This window comes from Echiichthys vipera, assembly GCF_963691815.1.
Source record: "Echiichthys vipera genome assembly, chromosome: 22".
Classification (NCBI taxonomy): Eukaryota; Metazoa; Chordata; class Actinopteri; order Perciformes; family Trachinidae; genus Echiichthys; species Echiichthys vipera.
In genome coordinates, this window is record NC_139847.1 from 17172656 (window position 1) to 17194572 (window position 21917).

The 21917-nt window shown below is 42.5% G+C and overlaps 3 protein-coding genes across 6 annotated transcripts in view; 1 reads left to right on the forward strand and 2 right to left on the reverse strand.

Annotated features, from left to right (window-relative positions):
- Positions 1-992: 992 nt before the first annotated feature.
- epdl1 (ependymin-like 1) lies at positions 993-6792 on the reverse strand (the record flags this gene model as incomplete). Its single annotated transcript, XM_083936953.1, is given in 11 exon segments — positions 993-1113; positions 1861-1948; positions 2087-2291; positions 2367-2368; positions 2371-2500; positions 5114-5243; positions 5328-5415; positions 5503-5689; positions 6207-6341; positions 6453-6487; positions 6664-6792. Coding segments are annotated over 11 exon segments (1188 nt in total). The 5' UTR covers positions 6731-6792.
- A 2470-nt stretch (positions 6793-9262) lies between these two features.
- alpk1 (alpha-kinase 1) lies at positions 9263-17712 on the reverse strand. Its single transcript, XM_083936718.1, is given in 15 exon segments — positions 9263-9693; positions 9988-10177; positions 10752-10914; positions 10995-11142; positions 12638-14423; positions 14566-14670; positions 15098-15193; positions 15240-15248; positions 15252-15307; positions 15390-15476; positions 15555-15614; positions 15830-16028; positions 16110-16264; positions 17025-17231; positions 17694-17712. Coding segments are annotated over 14 exon segments (3369 nt in total). The 5' UTR covers positions 17149-17231; positions 17694-17712; the 3' UTR covers positions 9263-9502.
- Positions 17713-18833: 1121 nt separating this feature from the next.
- The window catches only part of LOC310964263 (RAS guanyl-releasing protein 2-like), a 43196-nt gene continuing 40112 nt past the window's right edge, over positions 18834-21917 (forward strand). For all 4 annotated transcript variants that reach the window (XR_014593727.1, XM_083937322.1, XM_083937323.1 and 1 more), the window contains exon 1: positions 18834-19154. The gene's annotated coding sequence lies outside the window, so the exon portion shown is untranslated. The remainder of the gene's footprint in view (positions 19155-21917) is intronic.

Here is a 21917-nt window from a genome sequence, read left to right on the forward strand (position 1 = left end):
GTAATTGGTGTTATAACATTAATTCAAAATTGCCTGAATACATTGGCTTAGAGACTCACCTATGTACTCCAATACAAATTGAGGTTCTCTGAGGGTCCTCTAAATGGTTTAGTCCGCCCATTACGACACACACACACGCACACGCACACACACACACACACACACACACACACACACACACACACACACACACACACACACACACACACACACACACACACACACACACACACGCACACACACACACACACACACACACACACACACACACACCACAGACACACACACACACACACACAATGTCAAATATCACTACTTTTCTGAAATGCTGACATTACAGAATGTGGTTAAAATGGACGTCAATGAACCACAAAGGTGTCCAGAGTCAGTATCTTGAGCAACATAAAAATGCTAATGCAATCAAATACATTTTTTGCTAATCTTTGACATATGACAAGACTCTAATCACCAGTAGAGCTCCACCCCCCTACTGTTTATAATATGGAAAATAATTAATCTTTTGTCTTTGTTTTTTATAAATAATTCAAACCTAAAATAATTAAACATTCATTTAAAGGGTTAGAATCCTAAAAATGATTGAATATTTGATTATTTTGATCAGGGCTGAAGTTGATTAAGGGATTCAAGCAAAAAAAAAAAAAAAAACAACAGAAAAATGGCATTCAAAGGGTTAAAGTCCTGTAACGGATTGAATGTTTGGTAGTTTTCAGCAGGTGTGAAGTTGTTTCAGAGGCTATGGAATAAAAAAGTAGAAACCGTTATATGGATGTATGAGGATTTAAAAGCAGTGTTTTCAGCCATGACGGTGTGCAGAGGGTGCAAAATGCATCACTAGAGTATAAAAGACACGGACAAGCAAACCTCAAACCATAGTAACATACTTAAAGTGAGGGGTTGGGTTGCCCAGAATCTAGCGCTACACCCCTGGTAGTCATTGTCACAGTGCATTACATTTCTGAAAATATTCCATTTTAAAAGAAGCTGAAGAAGGTCACACCCTCCCCGTCCTCTTTATCCAGCTGGGCGTCCTTACAGAAATTTGGAGGGATGAGCTGTTGGGGGTCAGCTAGTCCGATGATGTTGTTGAAGAAGCTGAGGGTAAAAAACAGGACGAACAAATGATGAAATCATCCATTACGGGATGCTCCTGTAACACAGATGCTCCAGAAACACTGAAGGTTCAGGGGATCTAGAGTGTGAGGGCCCTGATGGTTAGCTTAAGGGCGCACTCACACTGTCCATCCGTACCGTGCCCAAACAGGTAAATGAACCCAGTGAGGATCCCTTCATGGAGATGCAAGCTTCTACCAGTCTTCTTGCTAGGCTAAGCTAACCACCTTTGGACTCGAGCTTCATACTTAAGAGACATATATATGAGTGGTATATATCTCATTGAACTTCTGTTAAGAACGGAATACTCTCATTCTCTCATACTCTTATCCTCAACAATGTTGTATTCCTTTCAGATAATGTGCTCTTATGTTCTATGTATTTATACGTTGACTTATAATTGTTTGCATTTTAAGAAGTGTTGCTCTAATAATAATAATAATAATAATAATAATAATAGAAACAGTAAACAGTACAAACATTAAACCCTTTAACTTTATCAAATCATTTAACTAAAAACTGTCCAGCACAATACCAGACACAGTGAAAAGAAAGGTGGACATTAGCAATGTTATTATCTCACCTGTGTTTGACAAGTCAAAATATCTTGGAGAAAGGTTGATCATGTCTAATTGTGTTCCATTTAAATATATCTTAGAATGATTTTCCAAACAAGCTTCTGGTGAGTAATCCCTTCCCAGTTGTGAGTTCCCGTGTGCATTCACTGACCTGGTCATAATGCGGTCACCTGCTGTGGTATAGTACAGGAAACTGACAGGGACACATCCGAACGCTGTGACAGTGTACACGTACTGGGCTGCAGAAACAGAAGTGGATCACAAGTGAACTGAGGCGGCACGACCAGACAAGCAGGTTTGTGGGTATTAAATACAATGACTGTGAAGCAGAATCACAGACATTCATGTGCTACAGCACAACACGACTGTGTAATTACCTCTTACTGTGCCTGCTCCCTTCTTCAGCTGCAGCTCTCCCCCCCAGGTGTTGACCAGGAGACCCTGCCCTAGACCAGAGGAGCTGCCCAACACGATCTCTCCCAGCAGAGAAGCATTCTGTGGGATGGTCAGTGGGTGGAACTCTACACTCAGCGGCTTCTCTTGGCATGTGTGGTGCTTGTTGTCAATCGTATACACGACACCCTGGAGGACAGGGAGGCATTATTTGTGTTGTACATGGAATCTCCTTATATTGGTTGCTATCTGCTCTTCATTAACAGTCTGTAGAGAAAAAGCAAATCGAGGTGGAAGATCTTATTGTTCAGAGATCCAAACTCTGTGAGGCGGAGGCGCTCCCCCAGTGCGTCATAGGTGTACTTGGCCTCGACTGTCATCCCGTCACTTTGGGTGGCCTTGGAAAATGACAAAAATGTAATTGAGCGTTATAACAGTGAGCAATGCTTTGGTTGTGATCATGTTGTTCTCAAGTGTTTTAATATTTGTAGTCCAGTATGCTGAATGAAATCTTTTTTAATGTCTTTTGGCATTTTGGTTAACAAGGTTACATTTAATGTGTAAGAAGATACAAACTCACTACAGAGAGGCGTCCAGTCAGCAGCGGTGGGGAAGCTGTTCAAATAAAATAAATATTTTATCATCACAGTTGTGCTAAGCTTTCAATGTAGTCATGATACTTCCTCATAAATGCTAAGGCTAAAACAGAATAGCATGGTCAATATTTATCAACATCATTCAAAGGTAAATTAGGTTTACTCCACATTTACTTACTGCATGGTTTAGGTCTCTGAGCTAGGCAGCCCACTGACAGGCACACAAACAGGACCAGGGCTCTCATGCTGTCTGCACTCAGATCCAATGTGCTGCTCCAGAGAGAGCTTCCTTTTCTTATACACAAGCTGCTGAGGCTCCCACTCTGCATCGCCTGCCAGGTTTTTCCTCAGTGATTTCCAGTCAGAGTAAACTGACAATCACTAGTTAGAATATGTGTCATGTTCTCGGAACTACACTGGCAGAGCAAAAGCTCACTTCCACTGTATTTAGACGGCAGGATGTGGGTACCAGAGTTAATAAATCAATTCTCTCATCATAGAGAAAAAGAAGGAAACCAGATTTTCTTATGATAAAAAAATTAAAAATAATGATGAAAATCTGGTTTATTTTTTTTTCTAACCAGTGATTGTCAGTTTACTCTGACTGGAAATCACTGAGGAAAAACCTGGCAGGCGATGCAGAGTGGGAGCCTCAGCAGCTTGTGTATAAGAAAGGGAAGCTCTCTCTGGAGCAGCACATTGGATCTGAGTGCAGACAGCATGAGAGCCCTGGTCCTGTTTGTGTGCCTGTCAGTGGGCTGCCTAGCTCAGAGACCTAAACCATGCAGTAAGTAAATGTGGAGTAAACCTAATTTACCTTTGAATGATGTTGATAAATATCGACCATGCTGTTCTGTTTTAGCCTTAGCATTTATGAGGAAGTATCATGACTACATTGAAAGCTAAGCACAACTGTGATGATAAAATATTTATTTTATTTGAACAGCTTCCCCACCGCTGCTGACTGGACGCCTCTCTGTAGTGAGTTTGTATCTTCTTACACATTAAATGTAACCTTGTTAACCAAAATGCCAAAAGACATTAAAAAAGATTTCATTCAGCATACTGGACTACAAATATTAAAACACTTGAGAACAACATGATCACAACCAAAGCATTGCTCACTGTTATAACGCTCAATTACATTTTTGTCATTTTCCAAGGCCACCCAAAGTGACGGGATGACAGTCGAGGCCAAGTTCACCAAGCAATGATTCAATGCTGCTTTCTGAAATAATAAAGTGTTAATTCAGTCCTTAACTTCCTGTCATGCATCACTTTTGCCTTCTCTGCGGGCTCCTCCCAGCATCAACAGCTATTCATTCTAGTATCTCCTCAGATGAGGGCAGTAGAGTGGAAGAAGTACTCACATTAGAAACACCACAGCGCAGAAATAGGATACTCTGTTATAAGTAAAAGCACTTAAAGCCCCAAATGTAAAATCACTCATATGCAGAACCATCCATCATCTTCAACCGCTTGTCCCTAACGGGGAGACGATCCCAGCTGACATTAGGCGCGAGGCGATACACAGGACGCCAGTCTATCACAGGGCACATAGAGACAGACGGACAGACAGACAGACAACCATTCACACCCACGGGCAATTTGTTTGTAGTGTGGGAGGAAGCCGGAAGAACCCGGAGGAGAACATGCAAACTCCGCACAGAAGGGCCCTAACCCAGACTTGAACCAGGAACCCCCTTGCTGTGAGGCGACAGTGCTAACCATCCCTACTCCAGAATTATATGCTATATAAATATATTTTTGCATCATAATTATTGATGCATTAAAGTTTTCACTACTTTAATGTTGCAGCTGGTTAAGGAGGGTTTCATTTGAATGACTTCATATAGTAATAGGTTGCTTAAGCCATAATAATGTTTCCATTTATAGTTGATTTAAAATTTGCAAAGAAACTAAAGCTGCCACATAGCTTAGTGTAATGGAGTAAAAGGTTTACCTCTGAGACTGACCAGAAGTATGAAGTAGCATAAACTAAAATACAGTACTTGAGTAAATGCACATTCCACCACTGCACGAGGGCCCAGTCAGTCGCCACCCATCACACGCAGAGACCGGTTGTTTTATTCTTACATTTTTATTGATAAGAATGACATGTGGTCACACACACTAGCCTATTCTTAGAAAGAGGACGTCAAAAAAAAAAATTAATCCATTCTGAATATGAAAACATTCATAAATGCAGCTTTGATTTCAAGACCCAAAAAGAATTAAATGAAAATATGTTGAATTCTGCAGAAAGTTGTCCGAGATGCTCAACCCAAGATGTATGGAATTACACACCATCTTAGCAGGAGTAAATGTGATGCACAGTATACCACGTAATAAAGCCAGGATTCAGTAGCTCCACGTGTTTTCCTTCAAATCATTAGTTAAAGGAGCCCTTCAGGGTTTGTTAAGGAACAAGCTGAAGAAGTCTGCAGGCTCCTCTTCGCTGTCAGCCTCCATCCCTGCATCCAGGCAGAAGTCTGGAGGGTTGAGCTGACTGGGGTCTGAAATCCCAATCACGTTGTTGAAGAAGCTATCGAACAGATAAACAGTGTCATCACTTCGCCAGATGCAAATATCTCTGGTTTTCACAGTGTTGATGCTAATGCAAACTCACCTTGTCAGCATCCATCCAAATTTGTCAGTGTGGTACATAGAGCTGACAGGAATACAACCAAATTCAGTGACTGTGCTCATGTACTGGTCTGCAAGAGACAGAAATGAACGTGTTAATCAACTTTGATGGATGAATAGACAGTTAAGGCGGTTCTAACGGTTACATGCTCTCTAACCTGACTTGCCAGGCAGAGTTCCCGTCCAAGTGTTGACCAGGAGTCCTTGTCCAGGTCCGGATGAGCTGCCCAGAACAACCTGGCCCAGCAGAGATGCGTCTTTTGGAATTGCCATAGGGTAGAAGTCTGCCTTCAGAGGCTTTTTCTTGCATGTGCGGTTATCATCGTTGATCTCGTACATGGCAGCCTGATGGATGAAAGTCGTGGATGGAGTTCGCTGTTTCTTGTTTTGATTCATTCATTCTTTTTTCTTTTTTTTTGTTACACCTAAATATATATGTATAATAAATCAATTTGTCTAAATCAAATGCCAATCATCATCTTTTCAGGCTGAGAGGGAGGGACCAGGTGCAGTAATCAGACGGTCACCTGTGTACTGTAGCACATGACTTCTTCTGATTCTTCCGCTCACAAACCGGCTGTGCTGCTTCAGCTCACTTGCTGATTCAGCGTGTAAATTTGTGCACAAAAAAACCACAAATTGCAGTAAAAGGGAATGTTTCTACGCTTTTTAAAAGTTGATATTATATATATCATATATTCACTATTGTCTAGCATCTGCAATTGTCATGTTACATAAACTCTGTGCATTCACATGACTACTACTACTACACCTGGATTTAAGTTGAATATTTTGACCCAGAAGGATAAATGTAGTTCTAAAATCTCTAACATCTACCAAACCATCACCTTGCTTTGGTCACCTGTCTGTAGAGCAGGAGAACGTCGTAGGTGAATGACTTGTTCTCGTAGGTGCCAATCTCCATGAGCCGGACCCGTTGTCCCATTGCATCGTACAGGTATTTGGCATAAGACCATAGCTTTTCATTCTGTGTGGACTGGAAAAAGATCATGTTACTGAGCGTGTTTACATCTCCCTCTATCACATATTGTAATTGTGTTGAATCACTGTGCTTTATGGTGCTCATAAAACCCTTTGAAACACTCACCACAGTGAGGGCTCCGCTCAGGAGACGAGGACTTGCTGTGTCATAGAAAAAGGGGTGTGAAAGTGTAACATTTAACAAAACCACACATTTGAGACAGGCATTAATAAGATGAATCATTGTGTATTCCAGAAATAGGAAACATTTACATGACAAACATGATTGAGAAAACATAAAATGGTAGAAATCCTTTCTAATCTGTCATTTTACTTACAGCACGGTTGAGGCTTCTGAGCCACGCAGCCTGCCAACAGGCAGGTCAATAGTCCGAGGAGTTTCATGTTTCTGGAGCTGTCAGGCAGCCAAGAACACTGAGGTGCTCTAGAGGGAATGCACTTCCTTATAAACACCGAGGCTCCAGGGGAGAGAGAGTCATGCTTCCGGGTTTTATTTTAACCCTATCAGCCTATAGTGATAGGCTTGTTGTTAGGCTCACATCAAGGTAACAAAAGCCTGTGTCTCTCCCCACTTTATGTTCTCTGTGGCTGCTTATTGTTTTTCATGGAGGAGGCGGTTGTGCAGAAGATTGTGTGCATAAATTTTAACGGGTATGTATAGAGTGTATATATATATATATATACAGTATATATACACCACATTTACCTAAAACACATGATACAGTACATTCTACTGAGCCCAACATGAACTATTTCTTAGGGAAATGTTTATGAGATCTTTTCATGAAGAGCATGAAAACAGAGTGATCTGAGGTCGGAGGACAGTGGGTGAGGGGGTAAGAATGTTGTTGCGTTCAGTAAAGATAGAGGCTGATAAACCCAGGAGTGGACTTTCCTGAATGGAGAGGAGGTTTATGTGGATGACATCACTGTCACATGATGTCGAGGTGTGTGACTGCTGGAGTTAAAGCACCTGTTTATCCCACAACCATCATGCCTCATAGGTTACTCCACTCAGCATAAACGTTATGTAAAAACAGCATTACTTTAAGTTTCTTTTCTATTGCAATTCAATCTTTACACCTGCATCTGACTTACAGTAAAACTCACATTTTCTCCTTCATTATTATCAACGCTGGTTCGTTCTGACTCATGAACTATGCTTTTTGATCATAATCAGAAATGGTAAACGTGTTTGTCAATGCCAGAAACCTTAACATTGACCAGATTAAATTACCTTAACGATGTAGAACTGGCTGAATTACAGTAGCTCAAACAAATATTGTAACATACTGTAAGAATGTACAGGGTCTATACTTTTTGTTGTATAAATTTTGGGGTTGTGCAATCACAATCCCATTATATTTTGAATAAGATGGCTCCATCACGAGCTGCGCACATTCCAAATACATTTTGAAAGTCATTGATGTTGGCATGTCTACGAGGTTGTTTTCTCTCTATACAGACTTTTGCAACAAAGCTGAAAAAGTAGATGAAAGATCAGATGCACAGAGATAAAGGACATGCTGTCACAGTGTCAGGTGATACCTGTATTGCCAATCCAGTTTGACAGCAATCCAACGGTCACATAGTGAAGAAGCAGTGATTGAATAGAAATATATTTAAGATTTATTTATTGCAGTGGAAGCTACAATGAAATACAATTTCGCTTGCGATTCTGTGGCTGTTAATCAGAAATGTTGTGTTCCGAAGATGTTGATGTGAATAAAGATGTATCATTTCTTTTCATTCAGCTTTTTCAAACACTTGACCAATCAGAAAAGGGAGTCTGAGTGTTAACCTCATGGAGAAATGATCACCAGATATGCCCATCATTTAAAGGAATTTAAGTTTGTGGTTTATACATTTATCACTTCAAAAAGAAAAAAACTCTATCCATATTGTTGTTGATTATTACAAGTGTTATTAATAAGCCCCTGATGAGAGTATATCAGACTGAGATAGCTAAATCATTCATCTTCAACCTCTTGTCCCTGTTGGGGTCACAGGGGGCTGGAGCCGATCCCAGCTGACGTCGGGCGTGCGGTGGGGTACACCTCGGACATGACGCCAGTCCATCGCAGGGCACATAGAGACACACAGAGACAGACAACCATTCACACTTACGGGCAATTTAGAGTCATCAATGAACCGAACACGTGCATGTCTTTGAATTGTGGCCAAAGCCACAGAATTCACAAAAATAACGTTGTCACCTGAGGGTTGTACTGTCACTGAAATAAAGAAGAAGTCCTTCAATGTGAAAATATCTTTTTTTTAAAAGTCTTGTCGCGACTGAAGACTGCAGCAGGAGGGGTCGAATAATTGAAGTTGTTTTGCAGTTTGAGAAGTTCATATTGTTATTGTATTGATATGCAAAAGCATCAATAGGCAATTTAAAATAAGGATATGTTAGGCAATAGAAATACATTTAGAGTTATATTCAAATTCTAATTGCAGAGTCAAACAGGAATGCAAACATAATAATTAAGTGCAATTTATATAGGATATTCAAATTCTAAAGTGCTTCAAAGTAATGGAAAATATAAAGCATTAGTGGAGCGGTCTAACTGCACATAATTTCTACAACATTTCTGGACCATTTGTTAATTGTGTTCATAGCTAAAAGAAAACTCAAAATACAAGACAGTTGGTCTGGTAAATGGACTTGTACAGCGCCTTTCTAGTCTTCTGACCACTCAAGGCGCTTTCACAGTGTTTGTCACATTCACACAGACATTCACACTGATGGTAATGGACACCTACATACCATCTAATCTAACCATTCACACCACATTTACACAGCAATTCGGGCTCAGTGTCTTGCTCAAGGACACTGCAACATGTGGACCGGGGGAGGTGGGAATCGAATCGCCAATCTCTCAAATGTAGGACAACCCACTCTGAGCCACAGTCACTAGTTATGGCAAGTTCTCCTCAATCACTCGTACAAGCCACTTAAAGGCGAATCTGTTCATACTGTAAGAGTGGGTCTTGAGTGAGGCCCAATGATTGCAACTGGGGTCATTTTGGCTACATGAAGTAAGATATGAAATTTTGCATTAATGGCATTTTTTTTATATTTAATTTAATAAGCTAAAATCATATTCACATTCAGTTGTTCAGGGATACAAACAAACGTACACATAAACTCTGTCAAGACTGTCTGACCACTGGGGGTAGTTTGAGCAGATGACAAATGCCGTTGCACTCTGGCCCGTGTTGCTCTTCCAGAAAGTATCTGAGGCCTCTGGCAGCAAAGTTGGAGGGGCCTTTGGGGGTCTTGGTGGAGTGAATCTGGGGGTCGGTGAGGTAGGTCAGCCCTTTGCCATTGGCTGTCACCCACCCTGTGAAAAGGAAGAAGGTGTTCATAACAAAGAACACAAAGAATGAGTGCAACCTCTCCCACATAACAAAAATACACTATGCGTCCGAGGGAGAAGGTCTGTACACACACACACACACACACACACACACACACACACACACACACACACACACACACACACACACACACACACACACACACACACACACACACACACACACACACACACACACACACACACACACACACACACACACACACACACACACACACAGACACACACACACACACACACACACACACACACACACACCTTGCAGGTCTACGACTACTTCCTGGCAGTCAGAGAGCAGGTAAGTAAAGTGTCCAAATGCGAGGCCATACTCTGTTGGGGCCTGGAAACTCTCGTTCCTCTCTACAGTGTTGTTGGTCAGTTTGACAAAGGCTCCAAGCATGTAGGGCTCCACTGTTATACAGCCCATAATCTCATCCCCATTCAGAATCTATTCAGCACAGAAAACAAGAGGGAAAAAAGGACATATTCAAAGCATGTCGATTCTTTTCTGTTCAACTCATTAACATGGCGATGTAGTATGTTTCATATTCTCCAGTAAGCCAGATTTGTATGTTTCTATATGTATATTAAATGTGATATAACTATATAGTGTTTAATTTCAGGTGATTAAGCCAAAATGGGCCATTTACTTCAGGGAAGTGCAGAGACAATTAAGACAATACCCACTAAGCTTTTATTTGTTCCATCATTTCCCATGTTCCCAGCTCATAGTCAATTCTGGCCTAATAACCAACACAATGTTGGCTCTGCTATATTTACTCTAGCTGTAAACTGATAACTCGAGGGTGTACTGGGGTAGATCCATCCAACAGCGCTCTAAGGCTGCTGCAGGCTATTCTGCACTCTGCTTTCTCTGAAGTTATGTTCTGCTTTTCTGTTAGGGGCCCAATTAAAGTGGCATTCATGAATTAAGTATTTAAAAATCTAATGCAAAATCTGATATAACTTCTTTCCCTAAATGAAGGAAACCTTTATGCGTGTATTTCAGGATTTGGCCTCACCAATAGTGCTTCCGAGGGAATGAAGAAGATCTGAGCCGTGGCTTCCTTTTCGTACAGACTTTTGTTGAATTCAGTCACATAGTACTGGGCTGTCATTTGTCTTTCCACATCTTTCAGGTGGAACTGGATCTCCTTTGGCTTCAAGTAATCTTTCCCCACATAACTTAGGACATAAATACACAGTAGAAATGAGACATACAAGTCCTTATGTATAAATTGTGCTTACAATGTTCAGCTGTTTACCTGCTTAACCTTTCCTCCTGGTGTAAAAACTGCACCCGTATTGCCTCTCTCTGCTTGCCCTTCTTCCCCATCAGCTCCCCGATGTAAACGCAGGTCTCCCTGGCTGTCCACAGTTCTGTGGCTTTGGAGAACTTTAAATGAAGAGCACCTAATAGAGATGGCGTTCAACAGACAGTTACAATCAATGGTTTATTCAATCGGTTAAGAGATAGTTTGGATATTTCAAAATGTGGTTGTATGAGCATCGTCAGTGTGTTACCTACAGTTGATGGCAGTTGGCCCGCCAGCAGCTAACTTTTACACTACTAGCCACATTCACCCTTTCACACACAGATTCATACACTAATGGGCGAGGCTGCCTAGCAAGGTGCCATCTGCTCATCAGGATCTAATCTAATCATTCAAACCCGTGTCTTGCCCAAGGACACTTTGAAAAGCAGACAACAAGCCTCGTGAGCCACAGCCACCAGACTCCACTGACAAAACCAGTCATTTTATTTTGCAGAACACGGGAGTTGATGGTCTACTGCTGCCTTGATCAGTCAGTGAGTTTGTATTATGGTGCGACTTTGGTGAATCCGAACTAACACTTTGAAAGCTAGCTGGTAGACCACCAACTGTCATGTTCTGCTATGAAGAGAGCCTAGATGGGAAGATATAACAGCTTCAGTTCCCATTGTAAAGGGCTGCCTGACAGCAAGTAAAAGCAGTGAAAATCTTCTAAATATAGCTTACACTAAAACTGATATTGAATTTTTTTAGGTGGGCCTTCATATAGTGAAATTCCGGCGTAAAATCATCTGAGGGTCTTTTTTGGCAAATACACACATCAAATAAGCCATCGAGCCATCAAGTTTTTTTCATGTAACAACGATTAACTGAGATATCCTGGAGAGTCGCTAACAGTCGAATGTGGCTAACGCTGATTAGCTCGGAGCAGCACGGTGAAGGCAATAAGTCGTCATTTTTAACCACTAACACTGCTCAAAATAACACCAAACCTCTGCAGTAGCATGATCAGTCCTTACACATGAAACGAAGCAACAAGGACGAAGTGAGTCAACCCGGAGTGTTTTGAAAGTCTTACCAACTGGCCGCATTCGGCTGTTAGCCAGTCTATCGGATATCTCCGTTGATAGTTGGTGGATGAAAAAAAATTGTCTCAATGATTTATTTGAGTGTTTTTGCGGAAAAAGACCCTGGGATGATTTTAGGCCAGAATTTCACTTTGAGTGGCTAAAACACGTAAAGCTACTGCCCCCCATTAACAGCAGTACATTGTTTAGCTTCCATGTTGGTTCTCCTGTCTGCTTCTCCAAAGTCGGGGAGTACTGTAGGTAATACACTGACCATAGAGAAGTACCTCAAAGAACCACACTTGAAAATAACTGAACTATCCCTTTAAGACACTGTCAGGTTTTGACATATAAAATGCTCACACAGCTAACTGATCCTATTTGCGCTTCAGGCATCACTTCAGGCATTGAAAATGCAAAAGTTACAACTCATGGCAATCCATGCAAAAGCTGAGGAGATATTTCAGTCTGGACCAAAGTGTTGGATCGACAGACAGACATGACTATCCCTAGAATACGGTTAAAGAGATGTCCAGATGATAAAAACACATTTCATTTCAAACTTACTATAGGCAGTTCTGAAGGTGTTGAGTTTGAACTGCGTCTTGTCACTGTGAAGTCTCTTCAGGAGACATTCATGGCAAATTCCAGCCAGTAGAGCTTGGTAGTCCTGCTGTGACAACGAGTACTGACTCTCTGGGACAACACCAGCTACAGTGCTGCACTTTAGGCAGCTGTAGCACAAGAGGTTCTGCTTCTGAGGGACATCTGAAGAAGTAACTTCACTGTGTTGTTGGTGTCCACTTTGATGCTCCTCCAGTATCTCAAAAGAACTCTCTTCAGAGGTTTCAGTGGTACAATGTTGTAGGTTTGCGTGTGGGGTTGCTAAAGAGTTCTTGGTGGCAGGTTTTACAGATACTGAGTCAACTTCAGTCAACTTATTTGAGTCTACATTAGAGCCCCCCAGAGGTTTGACTTCCCATCCAGATGTGTGATTTTTGTGTGCGGGATTGTGAGCTGAATCATTGCTTTCAGAATCAAGAGTTTCCATAAGGAAGAAGCTCCCATCAGAGTCTGATGAGTTGCTGCGTCGTCCGGTTCCTGCTTTTGGCTGAGGTTTTCTGTTTGTGGTGGAGTTCAGGTCAGCTGAAATCTTCTCCCATGAGGACTGGGAACCGAAACTGTCACTGAGTGAGCTGGAGGATGTTCTGAATGCTAGTCGAGATAAGGACTGTACTGCTCCTTCAGCTATTGACGGTTTCAGCGCCACGCCAACGTCAGTCACCCAATCCTCTTCAGTGCCCAGTGTCTCTATTCCAGCTTGTATCAGTTCAAACTTCCCTGAATCACTGCTCGCACTGGAGGAGGAAGTGGCAGGTAGTGCAGATCGTGGGACTGTTTGGGATCTGACCCCAGAGTTTCTACCGCATAAGTCTTGCTTCTCGTTTTCTTGAGCGGATTCTAGCATGCTGTCTGACTCATCATCAGTAACCTCAGTGGTCACACAGCTCTGATTGCATGCATTTGCTCCGCGTTCAATGACACTACTTCCTGTGAAGCCGATGCTGCTGGGCTTAGGAGACCCTGAACTACTCAAGGAGAAGTGTTGCCATGAAGAGCCAAGGTTATCTGTGCTTCCTACATTGGTACACAGGTCAGACCTTTGAGGTGGTTCAACAGCAGATGAATTTGAACCTCTCTCTTGTGACTTATTTCCTTTGGGTGACACTTTGCAGGCTTCAGTGCTACATTCTGTGTTGAGTGTACCGATGGTTGTCCCCAGTGCGGTTATACATACTCTCCTCACCCCATCTATCTCGTCTTTGTTCCCCTTACAGTTTGCGTTGGCTATCTCACACAGTGATGCATGATACTTTTGGTTTCTCTGCATGACCCTGGCGAAACCCTCCAGAGTGAAATTTACCACTGTGTCTTTGATGGTTCTGTAGCTGTCAGGGATAAAAGACCCCTTGTCTGAATTGAGGAAAGGCTCCACGCTCAACAGAAGCTTGACTTTGGAGACCAGATGCATTATTTCAGCACAGAGGCTGTCTTTGTCTTGGGTATCTGCATTGCAGTAATCATAAAAATGTGCTAAGGCTTTTTGGCAAGCTTGAGTTGCCTGTGTCACAACCCCCTGAGGAGTGCCAAGCCACTTGTGAGCGACAGTGAGAGAATAGGCAGCCTTCAGTAGGGTATGAAGCTCCTGCTTGCTGGTGACCAGCTGGCCCTCTGTTTTTGTGAGCAGGCCAATTGCAAACGCCTCTCTAGCCTGCAGGAGGAAAAACTGCCGTTGAGAGGCAGGGCACTCCACTGAGAAACTGTACGACAACAAGCAGGTCCCTTGAGTTGCCTAAAGAAAAAAAGGGAGAAGCAGGAGAACAGTTACAGCAGAAATAAGTAAGATTTTATATCTCTTCAGAAGTGTCAGATTTGGAAAACCCATGATTTATGTCAGTTGTCAATGGCAGGGACCCTTCAATAGAACAACTTACCACATTGGTCAACACATAGAGTGAAGTGTACTGGCTGTATACCACTGCCATTTTAGCTGCCTGGGCTGCTGAAAGAAGACGATGACTGTTGTCCCCAAGCAAAGACTGCAACGAACAATCAGAAAGACAGAGACAAATAATTATACAAAGCCTACAATAATTAAAATAGAGATTATCTTCACTAGGATCACACCAGCTGCAACGTCAAATTGGGACAGGGGTGGAAAATAGTGCGGCAATGGCCCCTGCCCTACTTCCTACCCTATAAGTTCCAGCACTCTTGCTCGGACCGCATAGTCTTTGAATTCTGCCTTCATTTTGATCTAAACTTCACACCTGTAATGTTTCATGTCTACATCTTGCACAGTTGCAACACTATCACAGTGACAAAACCTGTCCACAGACAGACAGTAGCTGTAGTTTCCGCTACAGTAGGTTGCCATGATTTTGCCATGATAACACACACATACTCACAGCCTGAAAACAATACCAGCTGTCACTGCTACGGCTGGTAAACATCCGTAAGACTTACCAAATCAATATCTGGATTAGTCCTAAATGTGTGGAAGTCCTCATCGTTCATAGACACCAATATGTTGGCCAGTATGCCAAGAGAGGTTCCAATGCCCTATAACATATACAGACAGTGTGTAAACTGTAGTGTGCATGTTTACAAGTTCATACTAGGCAAGTGCAATGACCAGAGAGGCCCAGATTAGCTCCGCAGCCTCTAGCCACAGGCCTGAAACAGAGCGCAAAACCGCCGTGATAGCAATGTATCAGTGGAGCAAACTATTATCTTTCATTCATGAGAAACATCTTACCTAGGCTTTGCAAAATCATTCCACGTACTTGAACGCTAACGGCCTGCACAAGAGCCCTGTCACTTTCAGAGCGGTACACCCAACAACCTGTAAAAGAAAACTTTTATTTTAGCTTGTAAAAAAAATCAACTTAACACAATTACCAAAAGCAATTGGTGTATGTACCTGTGGCCCCGCTACTGTTAATCACACTGCTCAGTATGTATTCTGCCTTCTGTAGTTTCCCTGTGGGGAGCATGATTGTAGTGTTCACATTTATCCGGCACAATGTGTTATGAAGACAAAGCATTTTCATATTTCTGTCATAGCATACAATTTGCATCAACCACTATTATTTACCAAAACATAGATTACATTTTTACATTTATTCAGCACCAGTGGCTATAAAAACTAAGAAAAGTGATGAAGTACACGCAACCCCACCCCCCACCCCACTGTACCAGAGTTAAAGTAGACTCTGGCCTGCCGTATGACCAGCTGGGGAGCCACAGGGGTGTCACGGTAGCGCCTGTGGAGCAGCTTGGTGATCTTCAACAGCCGGCTGGACTCGTCTGTCCAGTAGAGGAAGCGGTCGACTAAGAAGACCACCGCCAGTGCAGTGCGTGCCTCCTGAGCCACGATGGAAGCCTTTAGAACAGCCTGGCAAGACGGCAAACATTTGTGAACATGTGTTTTCAGTTACACCACAAAGACAACATCACCTAACTGTTAAATTGTTACCAATAGCTGAGATAGGTGTTTGCTGATGAGGTCACTGAGGTTGGTCTTGTCGTTGGCACTGACTGACTGCTTGTACTGCCACTTCTCCGGCACAAAGGGCCACTTCATTTCCATTGCCTCTTGTAGGAGAGAGGCCAGCTCTGCACACAGCGAGTCTAAAGGAAAGAAGTGGAATTAATAAATGTGAATTTTTATAAACTCACGTTTAAATTATATTAAGGCTTAAATTAATGTATAATTACGGGCTGTTCGCTTTGAGTGACAGGTGGGTGCAGTCCCTGGTGGTTAGTATAGACCAGGGGTAGGCAATTCCGGTCCTGGAGAGCCACTGTCCTGCATGTTTTAGGTTTCTCTCTGCTCTAACACACCTGATTCTAATGATTTGCTCGTTATCAAGAAGCTGATGCTTGTCACAGTTTGATTACTGTTAGACTCAGGTGTGTTAGGGTAGGGAGAAACCTAAAACATGCAGGACAGTGGCTCTCCAGGGCCAGAATTGCCCATCCCTGGTATAGACTGTATACTTCATTTGGTCCTTTAAACTGCACTGTCCCTTTAAACTGTATTAATCCATGCATCAATTAATTCTAATTTCCTGTTCTTGCTTTGGTAGCAACTTGTTATATATTGTGGGCACTGGGGAGGCAGACTGGGTTAAACTGAGTTTAGAAGGAGGTTTATAAGCTTGCACCACTGAAAAGCATTAGCTAAACAAAAGGAAATCCCCTCAGTCCATGCCATCTCCATGCTGGAAAGGGAAAAATGCATTTGTCCCTCCTTTTCAGCACAAACTATATGTGTGGATCTTCTTGTGTAATCTTAATTCTACCACCAAATCTCTTTACCCAAATCCCAGTCTGACTCCCTCCCATTCCCAAACGGAAACTGAACAAACAGCACCATCTTGTGTCTGACCTCTGCAGCTGCAGTAGTTCAGCCTCTCTGCCTCAGTGGGCCCGGCGGACTGTGGAGCTGCTGCCGCTGCCGCCGCTGCTCTGAGGCACTCCTCCAGGAAAGCCCCCACCCCCTGGCTGTCCATGCTGAGACACAGATACTGGAGCTGCTGCCTTGGATCAAAGGTAGTCCACAATGCTGTTGAGAAAGGATTGCACCATCGGGTCTCTTCGGAAATTCCAAAACGTGACAGATGTCATTAATACACGAATACATAACATTAGAAAAAGAAATCCAATTCCAGTGTTTGTTGTTGTTTTCAATTAAAATCAATATATATATTTATATTTATGTGTGTGTGCGTGTCTTGTCTTGTAGTTGTATGAACACCCTTGTTGATGTGCCTGTATTCACTTGAAACAATGAAAAATCGGTTTATGTCCATTTGAACAAAGACTTCAGTGAACCGTACTTTCAGTTACTTCAGTGAGAATATTTGGAGTCTTGTCATATATAGATATACAGTACGTATTACCGTATGTAGTCTACAGTCATGTGTAAAGGTACTTTAAGTGTGTAAGCGTATTAAAAGTCATTGCTGTTTGTGTCGTCCTATTTCAGTTCAACGTTTTCACTATCCGACGGATGAAACATTATTTATCTATTCAACAGTTATTAAACAGAACCTACCGTGTCATCGTCTCCTTCCTGGAAGGGCAGAACTACACTGTGCTGCCTTCAAGTGCTACCAAAAATATCGTAATTACAACTTTACAGAACTTTTTGTCGGTTTAGTGCTGGTATGCCATTCTCAAACTAACTGTACTTTTCGCATATCAGAGAGATAAAAAGTGTTTCACTTTAAAAAAAAATTAAAAATAGAATAAACGATAGTATGTTTGACGTGTTTAAATGACCTTGGTAATAGCCTCACACTGACATCTGCTGTATGTTTGGCCTAGTCACTCACTCACTCACCTGAACGCATCATGTGACGTCACCAAGGGAGCAAAACCCTATCTTGCAGCAACAGGTAGGTGTATGCTTTTTTGTAATAAGAAGTTTATTGATCCCCTTTTTTATTTAGTTTTTTCTTTTCAAACAATATTTTTCTATTCATTTAAAGTAATCTCCCTGTCTTTCTGTATCATTGTGTTGAGTGGGCCTACGTATCTGTAATGTTGTAGCCTATATTTGAGATTTTTCAATAAAGTGGAAAAAACAAAACATGTTGACCATACAAAATTGTAGCAATAGGTAGACTTATATACAGCATATCAAAACAAAAACGAGGCCTATTCACAGTGTGGAATATTTCTGATTAACCTAATGAACTGCAATGCAGCACAGCACAGCACAGCACTATACTTTCTCTATTTGCATGCAGTGTTATAGGTCTACGTTTATGAATGAATAAATGCATGCATTCCCCACTCTACCACTGCTGCAGCTGACTGCCCTGTGTTTACTGGCATGAAAGTGTCATGGAGCCACAACCAGGTGAACACTGATACATTTCGACATGTACATCACGTGAATGCAGCACAAAAGTGGAAGTGAGGACATATCTATGAGAAATGATTGATGATTAATAGACAATACGCATAAATACCGCAGAGCAGCGACCGCAGTGATTGACCGTTATAGTGTGTAATGGTGCGATAACAGCTCGTACGCAACAGGCATGTGCAGTCTGTGGTGCTGCTGTGCCGCTACCAACAGGCGGGACTGTGGCTCTGCGGTGTGGCTGTGAGCTGCACAGCTGGAACACGAGCAGAAGACTGGCACGCGGTCCAGCTGCGACCAGATGACTGAGCTCAGCTTCGGATAGATAAGTTGCTTCTGAGCGCGCACCGAGATGACTTGTGCGCACCGTCGGGTTAATGTGCCGTAAACCAAAAACCCGCAGAGCATATTCAGAGAAGAGCCAGCATCAACTCCGAGGAGAGATCTGAGTGCAGCTCCTCTGATGACTTCTTGGGTTTCGACCATCGGCGCCCTTCTCCGCAGGACCTGGTTTCCCCACTCCGCAGCCAAACAGGCGTTTTGAGTTCTGTGGCGCTGGTGATGTAACGCCTTTCATCAAAGTGCTCACTCCACAACAGTCACACATCACTGTCACCAGAGCATGGGACCGTCCAGACTCTAAAGGTAAGAAATCTGTCATAACTTGCGTGTTTTTTCTTTTGAACTGAGGCCAAACGAGACTTTTTTACGCATGGCGGGTCTCAGATGTCTTTCTTTCTCGTCTGGTGGTCACTTTTATTTAGAAGAAACCCGCCACAGTGTAATGTTACAGGTCTGTCTTACGGTTCACTCCTTCATCACTTGATACACACCGATGTAAATGTCTACTGCTGTATTGCAACAGTAGATACGACCGTGCAGTGACTTGTCTTCTTGCACCACCAGCCATAGCAATGTTACACTTTCATGTTGACTCATTAAGGAGTCACGGGTGTACTTTGTGTTGAAAAGCTACTCACAGCTCTTGTGTTCAGACTTGCAGAATGCATGGGGTGCATCCCACAGCTGTCAATTACATCTACTAATTGAACTAATGGGATTAAGGTGTCAGTTATTCAGGAAGAGGAGCATCGCTGAGCAGAGAGGAGGAGGATGGAGGGAGGGATGCCTGTTACTAAATTTACCTTTTTGGGGAGTTGTGAGAATGATGGCAAGCAAAGAGGCTGTTGGCGTGCAAAAATATGGCTTGACTCATCTGGGAAGAGTAGGGGCGGAGGGGAGATACCTTGCTGAGGTATCCATCAAATGGCACTAAGTTTCAGGACCCCTGGTAGCTCATGAGAACTGACTGGAGAGGAACACTGGAGGCCACATCCCAGCTCATTGCGAGTCAGTCTTGGCTGAGGTCAGACTTACTTTCCTATCTTTATTGTCCTTCAGTCAGCCCCTTCACTACCTGTTCTCTTCAACAGGCAGCAGCTGTCTGACTGCAGTGACTCAAGGTGATTTTCCACCACCTCCCTCAGAGCAGAGCGGATTAGGAAGCACCCTTGAGTGCCGGGGCTGCTGATTACTTGCTCTGCAACATCTTCCCTTAGACTTTACCCCTGACTTCTCTGCTCATGTTTTGATGTCAGAGCAGTAGGATTTTACTTGTAAGCTGTGACTGGCTGCCTCTCTGAACGTTAAGTCTTCGCAGTAGGTTTTTTCCAGCCCATCACATCCTTGTGGGAGGCAAAAAAGTCACTTCACTGTTTTTTTTTAGTCTAGCCGATTCGGCCGGAGCTGCTGGTTACTGATTAACCGTTCCTATTTTGAATGTTGCACAAGCTCGCTTTGTGCGTACTTGTTCATCCCGATCAGCATCTGATTCAGAGAATGCAAATGTGGCAGCCATAGACATCATCATCATATATGACAGAAAAATCTGTCACCAAAGCACAAATCAATAAAACAATTAGTCCAAAGTCCATGTTGTCAGACTGCCTCAAAGTATCCTCTGTGATGTCACATACCCAATCATGGAAGTGCTGCTTGACTTGCAAGATATAGAGCTTTAAAAAGAAGAGATTTCCAGGATTAAAAGCCCCTTCAGTATAGTGGTAAAATCAAGTAGAAGAGATTTATTCCCTTTTTTAAGTCTCTGCATCTCTATTTCTCCTTTCTCTCCTCCACTGCCGCAGTGTAATTATTTCAGGCTTCTGGAACGGCCACCCTTGATATTTAGCATCACTCCCAGCCACCTCCTCCACCTCAACCTGCAGCAGTGTTGCACTTATCATGAAAGCCAGCCATAATTGGATCCATTGTGCAGGGCCGTTGCTTTATGCCAAAGGACCAAAGGCTACAAATCTGGGAGGAGGAGGAGGAGTAAGGAATAAAACTAAGGCAAAACAGGATATAGTGAGGAAGATGGAAAATGTTATCAAAACAAGAGAAAAGTTAAACAAAAAATCCGACAGGGGCAGCAGCTCAGCCAGACACATGAGCTGGATGTTCGCCATCATTGGGTGCACGCTCCAATGCACTTTCTGCCTCTGTCCGCTGCCTTCCCTATCTCACTTTTCATAAGAGAATCCCATCTATTCCCCCACAGTCCGTGCTACACTCCTAATTACCTGTATCAACCCTTCTTAACCTACCTCAGAGGTCGCATTCACACCAAGCATTAGATCATGAGCCAGTGACCACAGTGGAACTCAAATAACTGCACCTGTGCCACCTGAAGTGTTCTTCTGAATTAGTTGTTGGAAGTGTTTGAGGAAAAAAACATTTAAACAACAGAAGAGGCAACTGGAAGACACACAGCACAGGCAAAGCCGGAATCCGATTTTGACTCCCACTAGTCTGGCTTACCGGATGTACAGTGCTGGGGTAGAGCCTCATTTCAGGCTCTGTCCTCCTCTACGATATCTGTTTTGCAAGGGCACCGTTGCTGCATTCAGAGTTTTGCACTGCCCAAGATGGTTGTGATTAGTTCAAAGTGGGGATTTTAGAGGCTGTTGCCAGTGCTGATTACAGAGGGCAAAAATTCACTGATTACTGATATGACGGCTGATATAGTGAATTTTTGAGCAGGAATGATAACAGGCCTAGATTGTGTACCAATTTTGCACCAATATGACTCTGCAAAGGTACTCAGAAGGCTGCTTTCTTAAACAATTAACTTTATTAAGGAATATTTAACATTATTATACATAATGTATTACATTCTCAACTATTTCTAAAAGTGAACACAGAAAATAAAGAATAAATCAGATAAATAGATTAATAAATAAACATCACATTCAGTATCAGTCAACTGCTGAGCACTTAAATAAAGAATCAGTTTGATTCAATTTAACAGCTAATAAGTACTGTATGTTCAGTGTTGCTGACCATTTAGTTAATGAATAAATCATTACAAAATATATATGTATAAAAATATACAAAAATAAAATATATAAA